Source organism: Sardina pilchardus, chromosome 13 (genome assembly GCF_963854185.1).
Source record: "Sardina pilchardus chromosome 13, fSarPil1.1, whole genome shotgun sequence".
NCBI classification, from domain to species: Eukaryota; Metazoa; Chordata; class Actinopteri; order Clupeiformes; family Clupeidae; genus Sardina; species Sardina pilchardus.
The window spans coordinates 1,730,514-1,750,304 of NC_085006.1; the positions used below are offsets into that span (position 1 = coordinate 1,730,514).

Sequence of the window (19,791 nt, forward strand, 5' to 3'; positions counted from 1 at the left end):
CTTGGAACTTCTTCCCCTTGGCCTTTGGAATTCAAATAACCCATGTCAACATTTTACCCTTAACATACTAAGAGTAAAGCATGCTTTATGTCAGTTATTAGCTGTTAGCAAATTAGCTGATTTCATTCTCATTGAGCTCAATGCAATTCAAACCAGCTAATTAGCCAACAGTAAAGCATGCTTTACTCTTAGTATGTTAAGGGTATAATGTTGACATGGGTTATTTGAATTCCAAAGGGGACTTTATCAGGGTGCATAGTGTCCTGGATCCATGAAATAACTGGCCTTTAAAAATAAAAATAAAAATCCCCTATGGGAATTTAACATGTGCATTCCAATAGCCTACTTATGACCCCCTGTATTTTAAGGAAAACATTTATTTTTTAACAATACATTATTCATTCACAAAGAAAATTGATGTCCTTAAAGGTTGAATAGTTACTCATTGTTTCATTTAAGGCATTAAGATACATTTCCAAAAGATGATTTTATATTTAACTTTAAGCATGCGTTCTTTTGGAGGGCACTGTAATTCCAAAGGCCAAGGTCGTGTAATAAACTGAAGTAACCTTATGTATTCTGTAGGTGGCAGTAATGCGCTGAATGGTGCCTAATCCGCCAGTATACCTCAAGAAGAAGTTGAAGAAGAAGAACGTATGCAGCAGCTCTCCAGTGAGTGTGATTTCGTTAAGCTGTGGAATCGACATTAACTTATTTTATTACTAACGAAGTGCTGTCTACTTTAACAGGTAAGACCCTATACAACAATTATAAGATATTAAGATGACTTAAATATATAATTTAACGTCACCTAGGTACCTTATCTGTGGTAGATACAAACAGTTTAACTTGCGATTGGCAAGTTATTGTTAGCGAACTTACCATTAGCTAACTATTCGTTCTTGCCTTAACATTTAGCCTGATGTTTGCGAGGTTATTGGTTTGTTAGCTCACTTGCTCGTGTTTATGCAATATGAAATTATAACGCTTCATCAGTAGAATTAACTGCATTCGTGGTGGAACTGGTAACGTTGGGAAACCAGACAGCTAGGGTATCTGTCTTGTGTTAGCATTGATATTTTCAAAACCCTATTGTGCGGAACTGAGTTGATACCTGGGATATGTTGTAGTCAATCACGTGATCACGACCGACAGGGATACCATGTTGGCGGTCTTATGTTGATTCTGAAATGTATATCATAATGTTCGTATTTCGTAGGTTTTGTCGGTTTGCATTTCAATAAGCATAAGTGGCAACTTTAAGCTAAACCATGTGACATTCATCAATAGCCTGTTTATTTCATTAATGCATGTACACGTTTTCTGTTTTTCATTTTAAAAAGTAGACGCTCTAGATTCAGTTGATGACACCAGGGCTTGGACATTAAAAAAAAACCTATTACTGATTCTACAGAGAGAGATGGTTTTGTAGCACAGGTCAACATCTGTAGCATGAGTATACAACAGCTGTTACATATCTGAAAACAACTAGAAGTACTATAGGTAAGGTTCATCATCACTTAAACCAGCTATGTGACAGGCAACGGTCATAAATAGTTGCACAGCCTACAGGGCACACAAGGTACATGCCATAGCGCTTGCATTAAGTTTGTCTCTTAACAACTTTCAATCTGGAATGTGTAAACTTTGCCAACTTTGATTTCTGCACAATCATTTAAACCCAATTCTGATGCTATGTAGCATTGTTGGCTAACTTCATAAGCTGTTAATCTTCATTTGCTGATGTCTTTTACCTACCGCATACATGAACCTCTTCATTGATTATTACAGGAAACAGTCCATCTGCTGTCGCCACCAAAGTTGTGTAATTTGAAAATGTCTGATAGCGACGACAGTGATTTCTCTGACAACCACAGCGAACATAGCAGCGAAGCAGAGGAGGTAGAGGAAAATGAGGTAATGTCAATTTTGGCTTGGCTTGTTACCTTTTTCTGACATGCATGTTGTAAACTTAGAAAACAACTTTACATTCTAAATTTGAATTATTAGGCTATTGGAGGTTTTTATTGTAGAAGGAAATAACATTTCGCTATGAGCAGCTTGTCTGTGCTGTGCTCTTATTAGGAAGAGGAAGGGGCAGGAAGTGTAGCTGGCAGTGATAAAGGAGAAGAGGAAGGGGAGGACCTGGATGAGGAGGATTATGATGAAGAAGAGGAAGAAGAGGATGACGACCGACCCAGGAAAAAACCACGTCATGGTGGCTTCATCTTAGATGAAGCCGGTATGGACATTTACTTTTACATTTATTTTTAGGCTATTGTAATACCTAATGCATACCATCTGCCTGTCACTCATCTCAAACTCACTGATATATTTAACAAATGGTTTCAGATGTGGATGATGAGTATGAAGACGAAGAGGACCCTTGGGAGGAAGGAGCGGAAGACATTTTGGAGAAAGGTATGAACTATTGATACTATTGATTATTATTTTAGGTTTTTTAATAATTTAGCTGTAGTGGGTTCTCTGTCCATCCATCCATTTCAATCAGAGAGCTTTTTGTCCATAAATTGAGAGTGTAATGTGGTGGCTTTCTAAGATACTTGCTGTAACAGTAGTTGATAGACTGACTGAAAGCAACATATTAAGATTGTAACCGGTTTAAGCTAAATATTAAATTCAGTTGTTGCCACATTTTCTGATTGTGCAGACATGTTCATACTGTTTTCTTAGACATGTCTGCACTATAATGCTATGCATAGATAATAGTCCATTACTAAATTCTGAGGGAGTGTATATTTTAAATGCTAGTCTTTTCTAAAATGTCTGCTGTGCTCACAATTTTTTATTTCTCATGCATGCTTCCTTCAGTTAACGGTAAAAACGACCAGACTTTTCCTGCTCTTTGTTACGCACACTAACTTATCAAGCAATTTATTAATCTCATTCTCACATAGTGTTCAAGTCCATATCCATATGCACACTGTTTAACTTGATGTGGCAGTGGCATTCTAATGTGTTGGTATACTTTTGCACAGAAGATGGGGAGCACTGTGTGGCCAACACACTATTGGGCTGTTCAGTTGGCTGTTGGTGAAATGGATGAAGTAGTCTTTTAGACGGGACTTTCGACTTACAGGAGAATTCCAGCGATTTTTCACAGAGGACAGAAACATGGGGGCTCATGAACATGCCCCCAGAGTGTAGCTCTGTAGCCTGGTAGCTCTAGCTGTTGGCTGCAGTAACTTGAGCTGTACTTTTTTGGGGGGGGGTGGGGGGTCATCCCAACAGTCCTCAATGACTTTGAGAAACAGACATCTATGTAACAAATCGCTGGAATTCTCCTTTAAAGGGATAGTTCGGGTTTTAAGACACGAAGTTATATGGGTTCCCTGTCAGCAACGTTGTGCATCAGCACTGACTTACCCCCCGACAGCGTCCTGTGAGCCGAGATCCAGCCGGCTTTTGATCGTTTTTGATGCTGAAGGAAGTAGTCCGGCAAGTTGCTGGGGTCACGAAAGTAAAGTGTTTTTCTTCTCAAAACCATATGCGTTCAAAAGAGTGATATATTTGCACCACAAAAACGTTGTCCAGCTGTCAGTAGCGCACAGTGATAGGAATCGAGAAAAATAGTGCCAAGTGATAACGAGGTTTGAATTTTTCCTGGACAACGTTTTTGTGGTGCAAATATATCACTCTTTTGAACGCATATGGTTTTGAGAAGAAAAACACTTTACTTTCGTGACCCCAGCAACTTGCCGGACTACTTTCTTCAGCATCAAAAACCGGCTGGATCTCGGCTCACAGGACGCTGTCGGGGGGTAAGTCAGTGCTGATGCACAACGTTGCTGACAGGGAACCCATATAACTTCGTGTCTTAAAACCCGAACTATCCCTTTAATGTAACTTAGAGCAGGGAAGAAGCCAAGTGTGATAATTTCCATGTACTGTTCATTGCTTAAATAACACATGACCTTAAAGGCACAGTCATTGAACCGATCCTGGCAAATGATTATTGCCTTTTTTTAGCTGAACAGACCTGCCAACCTGTATGCATTCTGCATACCTTGCACACACTTTCATGTGAAAGTACACCGTTACGATTTGTTGCTTAAAGTGTACACAAACTCAAGCATACATCCCACTATTCCAGAAAGCTCCTTAAAAGGCGTGAATTGGAATGTCCTGCAAATGGATTTACTCACAACCTACTGCAGCGATATAACTGCCGGAAGGCTCCAAAAAAGAGAATGTCTTAAACCCTATTCGCACGGGATTAGTATTACCTGTGGACCTCCGGTCATTTTCAAATTATCGCCCCACCTCTGTGTTACTTGCAGCGCATTCGCACGGGATAAGCAAAGTCTGTAAATTACTCTATTTTCACTGACATTACACCCGGATATGTCGTATGCTAACGTCCGAAAACAATACAGAAAGTAGAAAAGATATGCAATTGCAACAGCAATCACTGAGATACAGATTCGCACGGGATTAGTATTATCACCGGACGTCTGTGTTTGGCGAAGTATAGTAGGTAATTTGCGGCGGAATTTTTACTTTTCAAATTACAGACATGGCACATTCGCACGGGACTAAGATCTCAGACATTCTCCGCAATTATCACAAATCACCAAAGGTCCACAGGTAATACTAATCCCGTGCGAATAGGGCTTTAAACAAAGTTCATGCTACACTTAAAGCAACACCATGGAAGTTTTGCTCTCGGGGTCCCCCTACAGTTGGGAAACGGTAATTTCTTCTACTTATGTCGTAAAATCTGTCACGGTTAAACCAGAAGCAAGTTAGACATAGCGTACAATATAGGCTAGACATATTGAGGCTGCACATTAAATATTAAATTATGTGGTACTACGATACCAGTTATGTGATACATTTGTAAAACTAGGCTTTTAGCTCTGGTCTGTGCACGTTCTCGGTGTTGGGATAATGTTGGTCAATTACTTATTTAAAAAAACCGATTACGATATTTATGAGCAATAGCGTAGCCTAATCTAGGGTGGTCATTTTTAGTGTCTCTATAACATAAAAAAAAAATCTATATATGCATATATTTGCACGCCCAAAATGTTTGGAGAGGCAGAGCTCTTATAATATGATGACAGAATCTTACACGTGATAACTTTGTTTTTCAAGATAATTGTTTGGTCAGTAGCCTATAGGCAGTAGATTTACACGTTGAGCTATAACTAGCACACATAACCAGCTCCCGAGCAGTTTGGTTGGCAGCATGGTGATAGAGCTAGGATACATGTGCATTTGTTGACGAGCCGAATTCTGCAGGAGGAGTTCTCACGTCTTGGGCAAACTCGGACTGCCTGCGTTGCGTGTGAAATGTATATTCCAGGTAGCCTACAGTAGCCTATAGCATACATTTCAGCATATCATCATATGAATATAATTTCATGGCTTTTTTTTTTTTTTCAAACGCCAAAAGATTGCGTAGCTCGTTTATAAGGCAGCGTCATTATACTTACAGAATGAATATAATTCAATTGTTTGTAGGCCTATGGTAATGGCATAGGCTATATGGTCAATATTATGATATGAAGAAATCTGCAAAGTAGGAAAGTCGATTTGCATTATAGCCTGTGGCAAGACATTTTCACCAGAAAAGTAAATAAACAAACATGACTCAGTCATTAGGTAGTTAGCCTAAAATCTTATTTCTGTCTAATCGTGATTTACTTTCAAGAGTGTAGGATAGCCCCTACCAAACGTGTAGGCCTACACCCCGTTAACTGACTGTTTTTTGTCCTAATATAAAAGGGTCTTCGTCATAAATCGCTACTACAACATTAGGCTGTAGCCTACAAAGTTTACACTTGTATCATAACACTTTCGGTTTCGTTGCTGCTTCGGCCATCAACTGTCTATTCAACATACACACTCGCACTGAATTTGAAGTGGTGGGGGAAGTGTAGCCTATGCCATAAAGCAGTCTAATTTTGTAGTTCTTTTTGGGCATGGATTCACACCCGAAATCCAAAGTTCCGTAGTGCCAGTAAAAGCGATACAGACACCGTCAGGCTATGGCAGACGTGTCATTCAACCGATTGTAAATCAATGTACCATCACAAGGGTCTTGGAAATATATTATGAAGGTTAAAAAACTCCATGGTGTTGCTTTAAGTGTATCTCTGCTTATAGACGTGATGTGAAACACCATAGTGTGTCTCACGGTCACTTTTAGTTTATCCCAGTGGGATAAATGAAATTGAGTCACCGAGGTGACATTAACAAGTGTCACTTGCAGATTCACGTTCCCCAGCTGGCAGTTTTGAATTATTTTGCGTCCGTATCAAGTGTTTTCCATAGATAAAGATTTGGATCTAACAGATTGTCAAAAATTATATTGGGCCAACTGTAAAAGATTTGGTTTGCATTTTCAGGAACACACTGGATTGGGTTTAGATGGATATCTAACATTAAAGATGGGTCTGCTAAATGTAGGCTAGGCATATCTTGTGTTTTTTGCTATGTCCGTTTTTGGCCTCATGCATGCAGCCAGGGTGAGCAATCTCCCCCCCCCCCCCCACACACACACACCCCCGACTCAAGGTGGTACTCAAATATTTTTTATATAAAGGTTGGCTTGGCAGGTCTGGAACAGGCAACTTTACTATATAGTCATGGACGTCATTCCATCTATGTTGACTTACAGTTAGAATCTATATTCTCCTTTAAATTCATTAAGTTATTAAGTTTCATTATGTTTTGACAAAATTCTTTGAAGAAGAATCTCTGCATAGAAACAACCGGCAAAGTTTTGACTGCTAACCCTCCATTTGTTTGTCTGAAAGTCTGTCTTTTCACAGGGTACCCACAGGGTCTTAAAGGAATACGCCACCCAAAAATGAAATTAAGCCAGTCTCGGTCACCCCCAGAGTTAGAACAGTGAAAAAAACCCGATTAAAATCCGTCCGGGCATTGTCCTGCTTTGGGGGCAGCGTTTTTAGCTTTAGCTTAGCACAGTTGCTGTAAATGAAGGGAGTCAGTTAGCACGACATACTAAGAGTTTGGCATGCTTTATGTCAGTTATTAGCTGTTAGCTAATTAGCTGGTTTCATTCTCATTGAGCTCAATGCAATTCAAACCAGCTAATTAGCTAACAGCTAATAACTGACATAAAGCATGCCAAACTCTTAGTATGTTAAAGGTATAGTGTTGACATGGGGTTATTTTGAATTCCAAAGGCCAAGGGGACTTAATCAGGGTGCATAGTGTCCTGGATCCATGAAATAACTGGCCTTTGAAAATAAAAATAAAAATCCTCTATGGGAATTTAACATGGGCGTTCCAATACTTATGACCCCCTGTATTTTAAGGAAAACATTTATTTATTTACAATACATTATTCATTCACAAAGAAAATGAATGTCCTTAAAGGTTGAATAGTTCCTCATTGTTTAATTTAAGGCATAAGATAAATTTCCAAAAGATGATTTTATATTTAACTTTAAGCATGTGTTCTAATACTTTTGGAGGGCACTGTACAAGCCTCGTCTACCCTGTTTTATTTAGTAATGTTAGCCTGAAAAAGTGCCTGCCTCAAGCAAGTTTATTTGTTCCAACATATATGCATATCTTATCATGTAGCTAGTAGCTATGCTAATAAGTGTCCATAAGGCCCATGACCCCTTCAGAAATGCTTGATAATCCAGGCACAGAAATGTTCTTTGTGTGATAGGCAAATGGGCCTTTCAAAGAAGACTAGAGAATGCTAAAGCCAAATAACAGGCCATAAATTAAAATAACATTGCAGGGATTGGACTGGTATGATTTTAAAATCACAGGGTGTGAACGTAAGAATTCATGAAGTCCTTTTTAGAAAATTTCAAAATATCGGTACATATATCTTCTTTTGTGAAATAGACTAAAAATATTGAGATATTCTTTTTTAGCCATATTGCCCAGCCCTAAGATTGCACACACCCAAATTATATTTTATGTGAAAAGTAGCCTTTATATGTAATTTGTATGATATTCTTTACTCCTTAAGTATCCCCACCACGCACTCATGCACGCGTGCACAGTTGCAGTTCCAAAATAGGTGGGAACAGATGCAAAGTTGGTATTAAATTTCATTTAAAGTGGTATTAAAAAGTCTTGAATTTAAGTTGGATCCTGGGGGTACCCTGTTTGGACAGAATCAGTCCTTTTAGTGAGACCGGGTTTGGTCCTTGTTCAGATCTGCTCCACACTTGGCTTCCTGTTTTTTTCCTATTTTATTCATAAAGAGGAGATTGTACTGACCCATTTCACTCAGGATTTGCCATGAGGTGGTAAAGATAAAAGAAGAGTAGTAATCTCATGGTCTTGATTTTGTGATAAATGTGGCGTGGGCTCCACAGCTTTTGGCATTTCCACATGACGTTAGAGTGCTGCAGCATTCTCTCTTGTCCGTTGCGCTTTCCGTACTTCATACACTCATCCAAGTCTTTTGGGAACGCAATGTCAGAGATAATGGGAAATGATTTTGCATGCACCATTTCAGCAAGTGTGCAGTCTTGTTTGTGTACATTAGTGGATGAGATCTAGTGATTGTTGTATTTGCTGAACATTGTTTCTGTTTATTGTCATGTGTTGATTACATTGTGATAATTGTATCACTTGATGTTTGCATTGGGTCACAATTGTTCTTTAATTGATTTTCTTCCCCTTCCATCTGGTTGTTTTGTGCTACTTGTGGCTTTGCTGCCCTTTATTTTGTGTGTGTATGTTTTCTAAACTGCAACTCTCCTGGACAATGGACAGAGGAGGCAGAGGGTGAGTGCTCTCTTCTATAAAATATGTTTGTAATGGGAATCAGAATTTCAGCGTTAGCATCTGGGTGGTAATTGAAGATTTTAAGTGCTCTGAGAACAGACCTATTGCTAAACTTCGCCCCCCTTAATTCCTTGGTCAAACATTACCTGGGTTGACTAGAACAGGTGTCAGCATGTCTGTAAAAATGAACACTCAAGGTACTTTTGGAGAATTAATGATCTGATTTAGTTTAGTATCCATCATAGGACAAAATTCAAATCTATCTTTGTTGAAGGACAAACTGAGACGGTTATTTTGATATTATGGTATGCACAGTTATACTAGATTTGCATATGTTATGTTACAAGGACACTGACATGTAAGGTTAAGGTTAACACAATTAAACATAGACTATTTATCAGTCTATGTTTAATTGACCACCAACCTTGTTAACTTAAAGTAACTTAATCTTACAGTATATTGCTGTGCACAATCCCAATGTTGGTCTAACGTTAGGATGCTATCTGCTGGACTAGCATGGTGACCAAGAAATGAGGCTTCTCCCATTTGCCTATTGATCTGTGATTTCTCAGAATCTCTATAAAATCCAATGAAGCCATAAAAGAATTATAGCTTCTAATGCAACTCTATGGAGTTGTAGGCTGAAATGGTCATAGTGCAGCTGATACTGAACTGCTGTTGGCTTATTTGTGGTTGATGGGTGGGGCTTAGCGAACTTAGGTCAGTTTAATGCTAGGGAGTTTTCCCTTCTACAGTATGTAAAGACCATTGGTAGCCAATATCTTGTAAATGCAGGAATTATTTACACAATAACTTTTTTACACAATTCATTTATTAGAAAGCCCAAAGGTATCTTGGAGAAAAGTTTTGTTGGTCAAGGCGAGGATGTCTAAATTGTATACCTGTAGCAATGTTAATTGTCATTTACAGGAGTTTCATGTAGGATTTTAATGTGCAGGTAATAGGCGTCTTTAAAATGAGCTGTCTCTTCAATGTCTTCAATGCTTTGGATGTGATGCTTATCCTGCCTGATTTTATTCCTCCAGCTTCTAACCTGGACCATGTGGTACTGGATGAGGATCACTCAGGGTCTCGCAGACTTCAGAACTTATGGAGGTAGGTAGGGATGTCACGATAAACCGGTATTATTATTAACCACGGTGTGAAACTTCACGGTTAATAAATCGTGAAGGCTCTCCTAAACCGCCTTTTCGTCAACATTCAGAAAAACGTACATCCGGTACCATTCACAGATTAGCACAACCCGCACAGAACCAAATTAAAGCTACACCAATGGTGCTCTAAACAGAAAGTGCTGCTGTCTTGACAGAAGAACAAGAACAAGATCCTGTAAACAATGCTTTCTGTCAGCCTCCTCAAAAAAAAAAAACGGTGCACGACAATACCCTTCAATCAAACATATGTGACCTTCCACGGCGAAATCAGTCACATTGTTCAAATTTTCAAAATCATAGTTATTAAGTTTTACTAACGTGGCCACAGCAGTTTATAAAAAAAACTTGTCACAGGTCAGAAAGAGTGTTCATCTCGCAATAAAAAAGCAACACTGTTAAAATTGTTTTGAGTTAACTCGTTAGTGCGATATTTTTGAGAGCACTAATTATTATCCATAAATAGGGCCTAGGTTTTGCATACACCAGATCACCCCTTTAAGTGTTAACTAGCTTTAAAGTTTCTTCACTCTCTCTCACACACAAATGCACACGCATACACACACACATAAACACACTCACACATGCATGCATGCATACACACACACACACACAGGTATGCACAGGCACGCTCACACTTAAACACACACATGCGCACACACACACACACAGGCACGCACAGACAAGCATACTTAAAAGTTGCAAGAGTAGGAGATGAATTAGGAGATGGATAATTGACAAGTGTGATTTCTTGTCGCAGAGAGGATGAACAGGATTATGCAATACATCTAGTCCGCTATGCAGTACATCTAGTTTTGGTCAATATTGAGATCATGATTATTTAACATAATTACTCAATGAGTTTGGAAGCATCAATCATCAAACAGTAGGGTTGGGTACTGAAAGAGTACATTTTGATACCGGTGCTAAATCGATACTTTCAAAGCGGTGCCGGTTCCTAAACGGTAATTAAATCGGTACTTTAAAAAAAAAAAAAAAAAAAACAAGTTTTTATGATGATTTTTTTTTTCTGAGGCAAAGGTCAAGAACAAACCAACAATATTTTAATCTAAAAGCTTTCATAATATGCAAATAATAAAACAGAAAATCACATATTATTACATATATTATAAGGCCAGAGGTCAAATTTGACCAACAGCATATTAAGCAGTAGCCTACCTTGAAACCCACTAAATAAATAACCCAATGTGTATTTTTAACAGGTCATGTTACATGTAATGCAATCATTTCTCATAGACATCGCATTTAGGCATCTATCGATCTTTTTTGGCAACCAGCTAAACAGCAACCACATAGGCCTACTAAGTTTATAGCCAGAGAGTTTAACGTACTTATGGTTGATATGCAATGCCGTCTTACAGTGAAAAATATGTCATTCTTGCACGTTTTACCGATTGATCTAACCGGTCATGCCATGGAATGCATGCATTTCTCATCAACTTCGCAATCTAACGTTAGGCTACCAGTTAAACAGCAACACACGGATGATCCCCTTCTGCCGTTTAATCGTGTATCACTACACTTGTAGGCTATGTAAATATACATATGTATTCATTTTACCGATGACATTTACCTGACCAGTCTGCCTAAGAAATGTCTCTGCTGAAAGCATGAGTTTTCCGTCCATATCAACTGTTGCCATGAGTAAACAAAACGATTCAACTAGCATTGCACTGCAGACGTTGACTTGCATTTTAAACAGCTAGTGTTGCCATTTTTATGGGACAACTGATCATATCATTCTCCCGTTTATGCATCTCATTAACGTTTGCTTTTGCATGCAACACCCATTGTTGATGACACATCCTTAGTTCGGTTCAGAACTGGTGGAAATGCGGGCTGGTTCACTAGATAGCACCACGGTTCAAAGACTTTCGAACGGCTGCACCAGTTCAACACCAGGTTCGCTGTCGGTGGAAAACAGCCTTCAGTGGTGTGTGCACTGACGCTGCCGTTTTTAACAGTGAACACGAGAGGGCGCGATTAAGCAGCTGCATGTTTAATACCGAAATGAGGCACCGAAATTCACATTGTATTCCGGGATGGTTACTACCGTTGATGTTCGCCCTCATCACGTACTTGTACCGAGTGTCGGTACCCAACCCTATCAAACAGTGAATTACATTGTATTTGTTACTCAAGACAAAACAGGAGCATTGTTGACAAATGTAACCCTAAAAATAATTGCTATGTTTTGATTGTCATTTTTGTAATACTTGAAAAACATTATTGATGATTAATGGTTTAATTTGATTCGGTGGGCATGGCTTCTTTGAGAACTTGCATATAAATTGTAATAATATAGCTATGCTGTGTATGTGCTAGCGACTGAATGTGTTTGATATGTTGTCTCATGATGTAATTTGGTGACTGTTCCCCAACAGGCTTTGAGCAATGCATTTTATATGATGTGTCGGAAGGATATGTTGTATGTTGCTCGTTATGCAATGTAGCTGTGCTTTCTTTCTCCAGAGACTCAAGAGAAGAGGCCTTAGGAGAGTACTACATGAGAAAATATGCCAAGTCTTCAGGAGGAGAACAGTGAGTATGAAAATGTCCCATCAAGTTGTGACCTATTACATCTTGCCTCATTGCTTGTGCTGTTGTGTCAAAAATTGGCTGAGAAAGATGCTACCTGTTGTGGGTAACACAATCCTCGCACAGTATACGTCTCTGTGACATCTGGCAGAAATTCTGGGAAGTTTTTTATGGCCTAGTTTCAGTTATGTTTGAATATTTTAATTTCCATCTAATAGGCCTATTGCTCCCAAATTAGTGAAAACAATGGAAGTAAATGGACTCAATTTGAATTTTGGAACTGTGAGGTATATGTGGGTTATGCTTCCTGGATCACATCTATTCACTGAAAATGTGATTAGAACGTCTGTGAAACCCTGCTGCTCTTGACCTGCTGATGAGTGTGCTGAAGCTATATGTGTTCATCATTTCTCTCTAGTTTTTATGGAGGTTCAGAGGATCTGTCTGATGACATTACCCAGCAGCAGCTTCTTCCTGGTGTCAAGTATGTATACACGGTTCCACAGCTGTTTGGACTTGATTCACTGTCAGATAATTGTCATTTTATATTTATTTAGAGGGCTGTGTTTGTGAAGATATTTGCTTTTTTAAATGTGTTAATTTTTTAACTGTGTGTGCCAAATCAGTAAATGGCAATGGAATAGGTGATTACTTACCCCACCCACCCTCTCTTTTTTAAAGAGATCCTAACTTATGGACCGTCAAATGTAAGGTATGGGCTCAGTCTATTATCAGATTTCCAGATATAAGCAGTTTAATTTGATGGGAAATGTAAATGTTAAATTCTATCCCATGTCAGATTGGAGAGGAGAGGGCCACTGCCATTGCCCTGATGAGGAAGTTCATTGCTTATCAGTTTACTGACACGGTGAGTGTTTTGCAGGGCCACTGATCCACGATCTTCCCCCAGTACTGACTGACTCATGAGTGTCTTTCTGTTGTACTATTGACTGAGCTATTTGTCTCATCTACGCAGCCCCTCCAAATCAAGTCAGTAGTTGCTCCTGAGCATGTGAAAGGCTACATTTATGTGGAGTCTTACAAGCAGACCCATGTAAAGGCTGCTATAGAGGGTGTCGGAAACTTGCGCATGGGCTTCTGGAACCAGCAGATGGTCCCCATCAAAGAAATGACTGATGTGCTGAAGGTAGTGAAAGAAGTGACTAATCTCAAGCCTAAGTCCTGGGTTCGCCTGAAGAGAGGCCTCTATAAAGACGACATTGCTCAAGTAAGTATCCAAGTCCCTTACAAACAAATAAGTGCACTTAAGTTATAGTTAACTTACAGTTAAAGGGATATTCCGGCATTTTTGGAAATAAGCTAATTTCCCCCCTCCCCTCGAGCAAAACAATCGCTATTTACCTTTTCCCCGTTCATCTAGCCATTCTGTGAGTCTGGCGATGCAACTTTTAGCTTCAGCCTAGCATAGATCATTGAATCGGATTAGACCGTTAGCTTCTCGCCTGCTAGCATCATGCTTACAAGTGACTAAGATTTCTGGTAATTTTCCCATTTAAAACCTGTCTCTTCTCAAATTAGAAAGTGCAATCTGGCAAGATGTTGTAACAGCCATTAATTGATTGTTCAATTTGTTCTTCAATGCCAAGTTGAAATTAATAAATTTAATCACAGAAACACAACAAAAGAAACAAAAACAAGACATCTTAAGTAGACAACTCAAGACAAGAGATCTAGCCTGGCTATCACCAGAGCAAGCTCAATCTTTTGAGATTAAACATTAGACTTTAGTTAGCCGAATTTTGCAAAGTTTCAAGAAACACAAAACAAAGAATGGCTCAAACTTGATGTGTTTTTTTCCTGGTTTGCTAACATTTCCAAAATTCTTGTTCTCCTCTTGAACTTCATGAAAGGGTGTTTTGGAATCAGTCAGGTGTCCCGAATACGTAAGGGATAACGGCCGACGAGGTGACCGGTTGCCACTTGTGTAGTGTTCATTTTCTATTACAATGTAAACGTTTATTACATCGCGAAAACAGTCTTGATTGTGGAACTATTTTCCGCCACATATCAACTTTCTACTTGCAGGACAAAACTGCCGTTACTAGTTCTAAATGGATGGTTGATATGGCCAAAGGCCATTCGTTAGTTCTAAATGGCTGGTTGCTACGGCCAAAAGCCAGTCGTTAGTTCTATCTCTCCCGTTGTCAAGTGGGCATATCCCATTTTTAATGATTCTTTCATGTCTTTTTGTTTTTGTCATAGGTTGACTATGTTGAACCTAGTCAGAACACCATATCACTGAAACTGATCCCACGAATAGATCTGGACCGCATTAAAGCTCGCATGAGCATGGTGAGGCTTTAATGTTATGTAGTAGGTTGAGTTAATGGATGTTTGCATTCTGTATTTGTTCTACTCAAAGTTCGTCTTCCCTTCACAGAAAGATTGGTTTGCCAAAAGGAAGAAGTCTAAGAGGCCTCCTCAGAGGTTGTTTGATGCTGAAAAGATTAGGTATGATACTCCTCATGTCTTTTTGATCATGAGCAAGAGACCTAGATGTATAGCAGGTTACATAGAGGAGATCAACTTTTAGATAAAAAGCTTGTACTTGCTTTGGCTTAATGTTGTCTTTTCTTGTGTAATTGAACTATGCAGGTCTCTTGGAGGGGAAGTGACTCATGATGTGGAGTTCATGATTTTTGAAGGAAACCGCTACAGCCGTAAAGGTTTCCTCTTCAAAACGTTTGCCATGTCTGCTGTGGTGAGCCTCCATGCTATTAGCTACATCATTGAGACTGTATAGTGTAAATGCAGTGGCGGCTGCTTGTCTTTCAAAGAGGGGAAGTTAATTTTTGGCCTACATCATAAAAATTGTCCATTTATTTATACGGAAGTTCTGCCCTACGTTCCTTTTCAAGAAAATGCTCTGTGACCCTGTCAAACCAACTAGACATCTTTTCCAGTGACTTGACCATTGTGCTGTCAATAACCAGCAGAGCTAAGCTGCTTAAACGACCTTGGGGTGTAGGACTTGAGCTGAGACTATTCTGAGATCTATTTTGCCAAAGCCTACAAAATACACATTGAGTGCATCATATTGATTTCCTTTTTGAAAAATGTTATAGAAGAATTGATCGTCTTATGCTTGAAGCTCTGCAACAGTTATGGCGTAGCCCACCCTACAGCCCATCAATCCAGTACTGATGCTTAAAGTTAATTCATTCAAGCTGACTAGTCAGTCTATCTTTTGTAGTATAGGCTAGTGTGTATGTTTTTGTAGCTGCTTTGCCTATCCGCATATGGGGAACTGGAATGGGGTCAGCAGCTTTCCCCAAATTGCTCCTTTTCAGGGTCTCAAACTCTAATGTAGTATGGATGAATGACAAATATAACTAAAGTGTTAGGATAAAAGCATTATAATGTAAATGCCTCATATGTCATAACTATATTAAAGTAGTATAATGTAAACGCCTCATATGTCCCCAGCACTTTTAAACAAAGCCGTGTGCCCATATCTATGTCCAAAGCACTTCTAAAATTAAGCTAACATGCCCAAGTGTAATGTGATTCTGAATTCTATGACTTTTTCCTGGTTCTGCCACTTTCCATCAGATTACTGAAGGTGTAAAACCCACTCTGTCTGAACTGGAAAAGTTTGAGGATCAGCCTGAGGGAATTGATTTGGAGGTGGTCACAGAAACCACAGGTACTGTTTTTCATGTGGATATCTGTTATACTTTACTGTCTGTGGTCTGTCAAGTGACTTCAGTGTTGTGAAGCGGACTGTGGTCTCTTTCTGCAGGTAAGGAAAAGGAGCATAATCTCCAGGCTGGGGACAACGTGGAGGTGTGTGAGGGTGAGCTGATCAACCTCCAGGGAAAAATCCTCAGTGTGGATGGGAACAAGATCACAATCATGCCCAAACACGAAGACCTCAAGGTGCTACATTTACCTACAGCATCACTCATCTTATGCCTTGTGTTATAGTGAACACACTTACTGATAACACTGACGCACATAATGCTAAATACTGATGCTGGAAGAATAACTGTATGATGTGGTGTTTCATAGGATAGCAATACAGGGTTGTCATAATGGTAACAATTGCAACATGTGTTGCTCAAACAAAAAGAAGCTCCCGTGTTGCTTGCAGCTGTTATTGTATACTTTTGATTGGTTCTACACAGGACCCACTGGAGTTCCCTGCACATGAGTTGAGGAAATACTTCCGCATGGGTGATCATGTGAAGGTGATCGCAGGGCGCTATGAAGGTGACACAGGACTCATTGTGCGAGTCGAAGAGAATTTTGTCATCCTCTTCTCTGACCTCACCATGCATGAGGTAAGCTACTGTTACTAGGATGCTTTCTGGATGTTTAAATTCTGTGGCTGGTGATACCATAGCCCCCTGGCACTTGTTTTTCATAACTGTTCTTAACTGTTCATCATTTTCTTTTGGCTACAGTTGAAAGTTTTGCCACGAGATCTCCAGTTATGCTCAGAAACGGCCTCTGGAGTTGATGCAGGCGGGCAGCATGAGTGGGGAGAGCTGGTGCAGCTGGAGCCCCAGACTGTAGGAGTGATTGTCAGGCTGGAACGAGAGACCTTCCAGGTACACCAAGACTCCCTGAGCTCAGAGTGCATGTCTCATCAGAGGTTTTGCACTCATCACCCATCTGTTTTCTGTTTTAGGTGTTGAATATGCATGGTAAAGTGCAGACAGTGCGCCACCAGGCAGTGAACCGACGCAAGGACAACCGCTTTGCTGTGGCCTTGGACTCTGAGCAGAACAACATCCATGTGAAGGACATTGTGAAAGTCATCGATGGACCTCATTCGGTATGTAGCATGTCCTGTATGAAGGGACTTAAAATTTGGGATGGTTATGTTTTTTTTTGTTTTGTTTTTCTTAAGCCAATATATTTCGATTTCATAATGGAATGGAGACACATTTAAATGGAAACTTTCAGCTGCCCTCTCTCGGTCAGCCATCCTCTGCGCTGACAGAATAGCGCCCCCCTATTGCCCAATCTAAAACAATGTGAAGCTGTGGCTAGATAGTGAACTGCAACTAGTCTGAGTTACTAAAATGTTGAGACAGAATGAAATTCCGACTTGGGGCGCGCTTCCCAAAACCATAATTGTTAACTAAGTTAGCAATTTAGCAACAATTTTCCATTACCAGCCTACTATGGTTTTGGGAAATGCACCTCAGAGTGTGGGTCCAAAATACTCTGCATGCCTCTTTCAAACGGTTTGTATTTTGGTTATGCTTATTGAGTTGTTTGAAATGCATGACAAAGCATTCTTAAAGGGATAATCCGGAGTGAAATGCACTTTAGATCAATTTTTCGGACTTTTGGGAGTACATACGTAGAGTTGACACCAAAATCATGTAATTCGGATGTATTTTGAGAAAGTTCCAGTTCACCGTTTTTAGCCAAAACTCGTTAGCCTGGAAGTGACCGGGGCAAGTCCTTTCGCCGCTACAAAACGCTATTTTTATACCTCTTCTACTGTTCCAAACAACACTACACTTACGTGGTAGTGAGTAGAGGGTCCCTAAAGCCAAACCGAAGTATCCCCACGTCTTTATGTGGTCGGATAGAGAGTCCAGAATGAATTTAATCGAGTCAGTACCTACAACAGCAGCCAATATCCCAGTCCATTATGCACATTAAAGGAATACGCCACCCAAAAATGAAATTAAGCCAGTCTCGGTCACCCCCAGAGTTAGAGCAGTGAAAAAAACCCGGTTAAAATCCGTCCGGGCATTCTCCTGCTTTGGGAGCAGCGTTTTTAGCTTTAGCTTAGCACAGTTGCTGTAAATGAAGGGTGTCAGTGAGCACGTCCTCCAAAAAAGTGACCAAGACATCTACTGATGAGGCTGAACTATATTCAGCCTCATCGCCGGCGAAGCACCGCTAGCTAGGCGCAAAGTTCTCACGTAGCAGTCTTGTAAACTCCCAACTTCTAGATTCGACTGGAACTTCACGGGATGGGATTCAAGTGCTACGTGAGAACTTTCGCCTAGCTAGCGGTGCTTTGCCGGCGATGAGGCTAAATATAGTTCCAAGTAAAGATCTGTCCAGGTAATAGTCTCGTTCGATTTTGCATTATGATTTGTACTCGTTTTGAACACACGGCTCCCAAGATATATTTAGAAAAAAATGTAGACGTCTCGGTCACTTTTTTGGAGGACGTGCTCACTGACACCCTTCATCTACAGCAACTGTGCTAAGCTAAAGCTAAAATCGCTGCTCCCAAAGCAGGAGAATGCCCGGACGGATTTTAACCGGGTTTTTTTCACTGTTCTAACTCTGGGGGTGACCAAGACTAGCTTAATTTAATTTTTGGGTGGCGTATTCCTTTAAGGGTAAAGGTGTCTGGCTATCACCATACTAAGCTCAATCTTTTAAGATTGAACATTAGTATGGGGAGTCTACACTTTATTTCTACTGCACAAGAGGCGTGATCTATGGGCATCGTTCAAATGACTGTACGCTTGGATAGTCCTTCAACCAATCAGACCAACGATCCAGTGCGATCCAGATCCGTCTTTTGGATAAGCTAGGTTGTGATTGGACCCAAAGGTTGTGGACAGGAAGCAGGGGAGATAGATGTGCAGGTTTCCAGCCCGAGCTGCCGGGCAAAATCCAAATTCACCGGCAGATCAGGCAGAGTTCACCCAGTCAAGGTAAAGGTGGCCTACGCCTCCTTTGTAGAGGCTATATAGAGGCAAATAGATGTAGAGGCTATAAATTACTGATGATGCAGAGCAACGTTTTTGCCATTTTTTTGGTCTTGTGTAGTATGTGTACTCACACACACACACACACACACACACACACACACACTTCTGTGTCAAATCAAATAGGTTGTTGCAGCACTGTTTAGCATATCTGTCTTTTCATTAACTAATGGTTGTGTGTTTTTGATGCAGGGGCGTGAAGGAGAGATCCGTCACCTATTCCGAGGATTCGCCTTCCTTCATTGTAAGAAGCTGGTTGAAAATGGTGGCATGTTTGTTTGTAAGACGCGTCACGTAGTTCTCGCCGGTGGTTCCAAGGTTAGTTCCACTCTTCATACATTCATCTTTCTTCCTTTTTACACACTGACTACTTTTCCTAATATCTACATTTGTATTAGGGCTTTTGAGTGAAACTGTCATGGTTAGTCTCAAATCACTCAATCATTGATCCACCTAGTCATTTAGAGATGAAAGGGTAGAATTGGTAGTTGAAAAGAAAATGAACATACATTTGCATTGATTTCATCAAACTAAAAATCTTTTTTAAAAACGGCTTGAAATGGAAAAAATATTTTTGACTTGGGTTTGTTGTTTAG

General features: G+C 39.9%; 1 protein-coding gene across 3 annotated transcripts in view; it reads left to right on the top strand.

Moving 5' to 3' along the window:
* Window positions 1–598: 598 nt before the first annotated feature.
* supt5h (SPT5 homolog, DSIF elongation factor subunit) overlaps window positions 599–19,791 on the top strand; it is a 33,075-nt gene continuing 13,882 nt past the window's right edge. The window contains exons 1-21 of one of the 3 annotated variants that reach the window (XM_062552359.1): window positions 617–749; window positions 1,347–1,503; window positions 1,792–1,917; window positions 2,086–2,242; window positions 2,353–2,421; window positions 8,740–8,751; window positions 9,798–9,867; window positions 12,417–12,485; window positions 12,901–12,966; window positions 13,164–13,194; window positions 13,282–13,350; window positions 13,459–13,710; window positions 14,706–14,795; window positions 14,884–14,954; window positions 15,099–15,204; window positions 16,056–16,149; window positions 16,246–16,382; window positions 16,631–16,786; window positions 16,910–17,056; window positions 17,137–17,283; window positions 19,388–19,513. In XM_062552359.1, coding sequence (XP_062408343.1) covers window positions 1,837–1,917; window positions 2,086–2,242; window positions 2,353–2,421; window positions 8,740–8,751; window positions 9,798–9,867; window positions 12,417–12,485; window positions 12,901–12,966; window positions 13,164–13,194; window positions 13,282–13,350; window positions 13,459–13,710; window positions 14,706–14,795; window positions 14,884–14,954; window positions 15,099–15,204; window positions 16,056–16,149; window positions 16,246–16,382; window positions 16,631–16,786; window positions 16,910–17,056; window positions 17,137–17,283; window positions 19,388–19,513 — 1,950 coding nt within the window. In that variant the 5' untranslated portion in view covers window positions 617–749; window positions 1,347–1,503; window positions 1,792–1,836. Of the gene's footprint in view, window positions 750–1,343; window positions 1,504–1,791; window positions 1,918–2,085; window positions 2,243–2,352; window positions 2,422–8,739; window positions 8,752–9,797; window positions 9,868–12,416; window positions 12,486–12,900; window positions 12,967–13,163; window positions 13,195–13,281; window positions 13,351–13,458; window positions 13,711–14,705; window positions 14,796–14,883; window positions 14,955–15,098; window positions 15,205–16,055; window positions 16,150–16,245; window positions 16,383–16,630; window positions 16,787–16,909; window positions 17,057–17,136; window positions 17,284–19,387; window positions 19,514–19,791 lie in introns of all 3 variants that reach the window. The other 2 variants (XM_062552358.1, XM_062552357.1) reach the window with 2 other exon arrangements.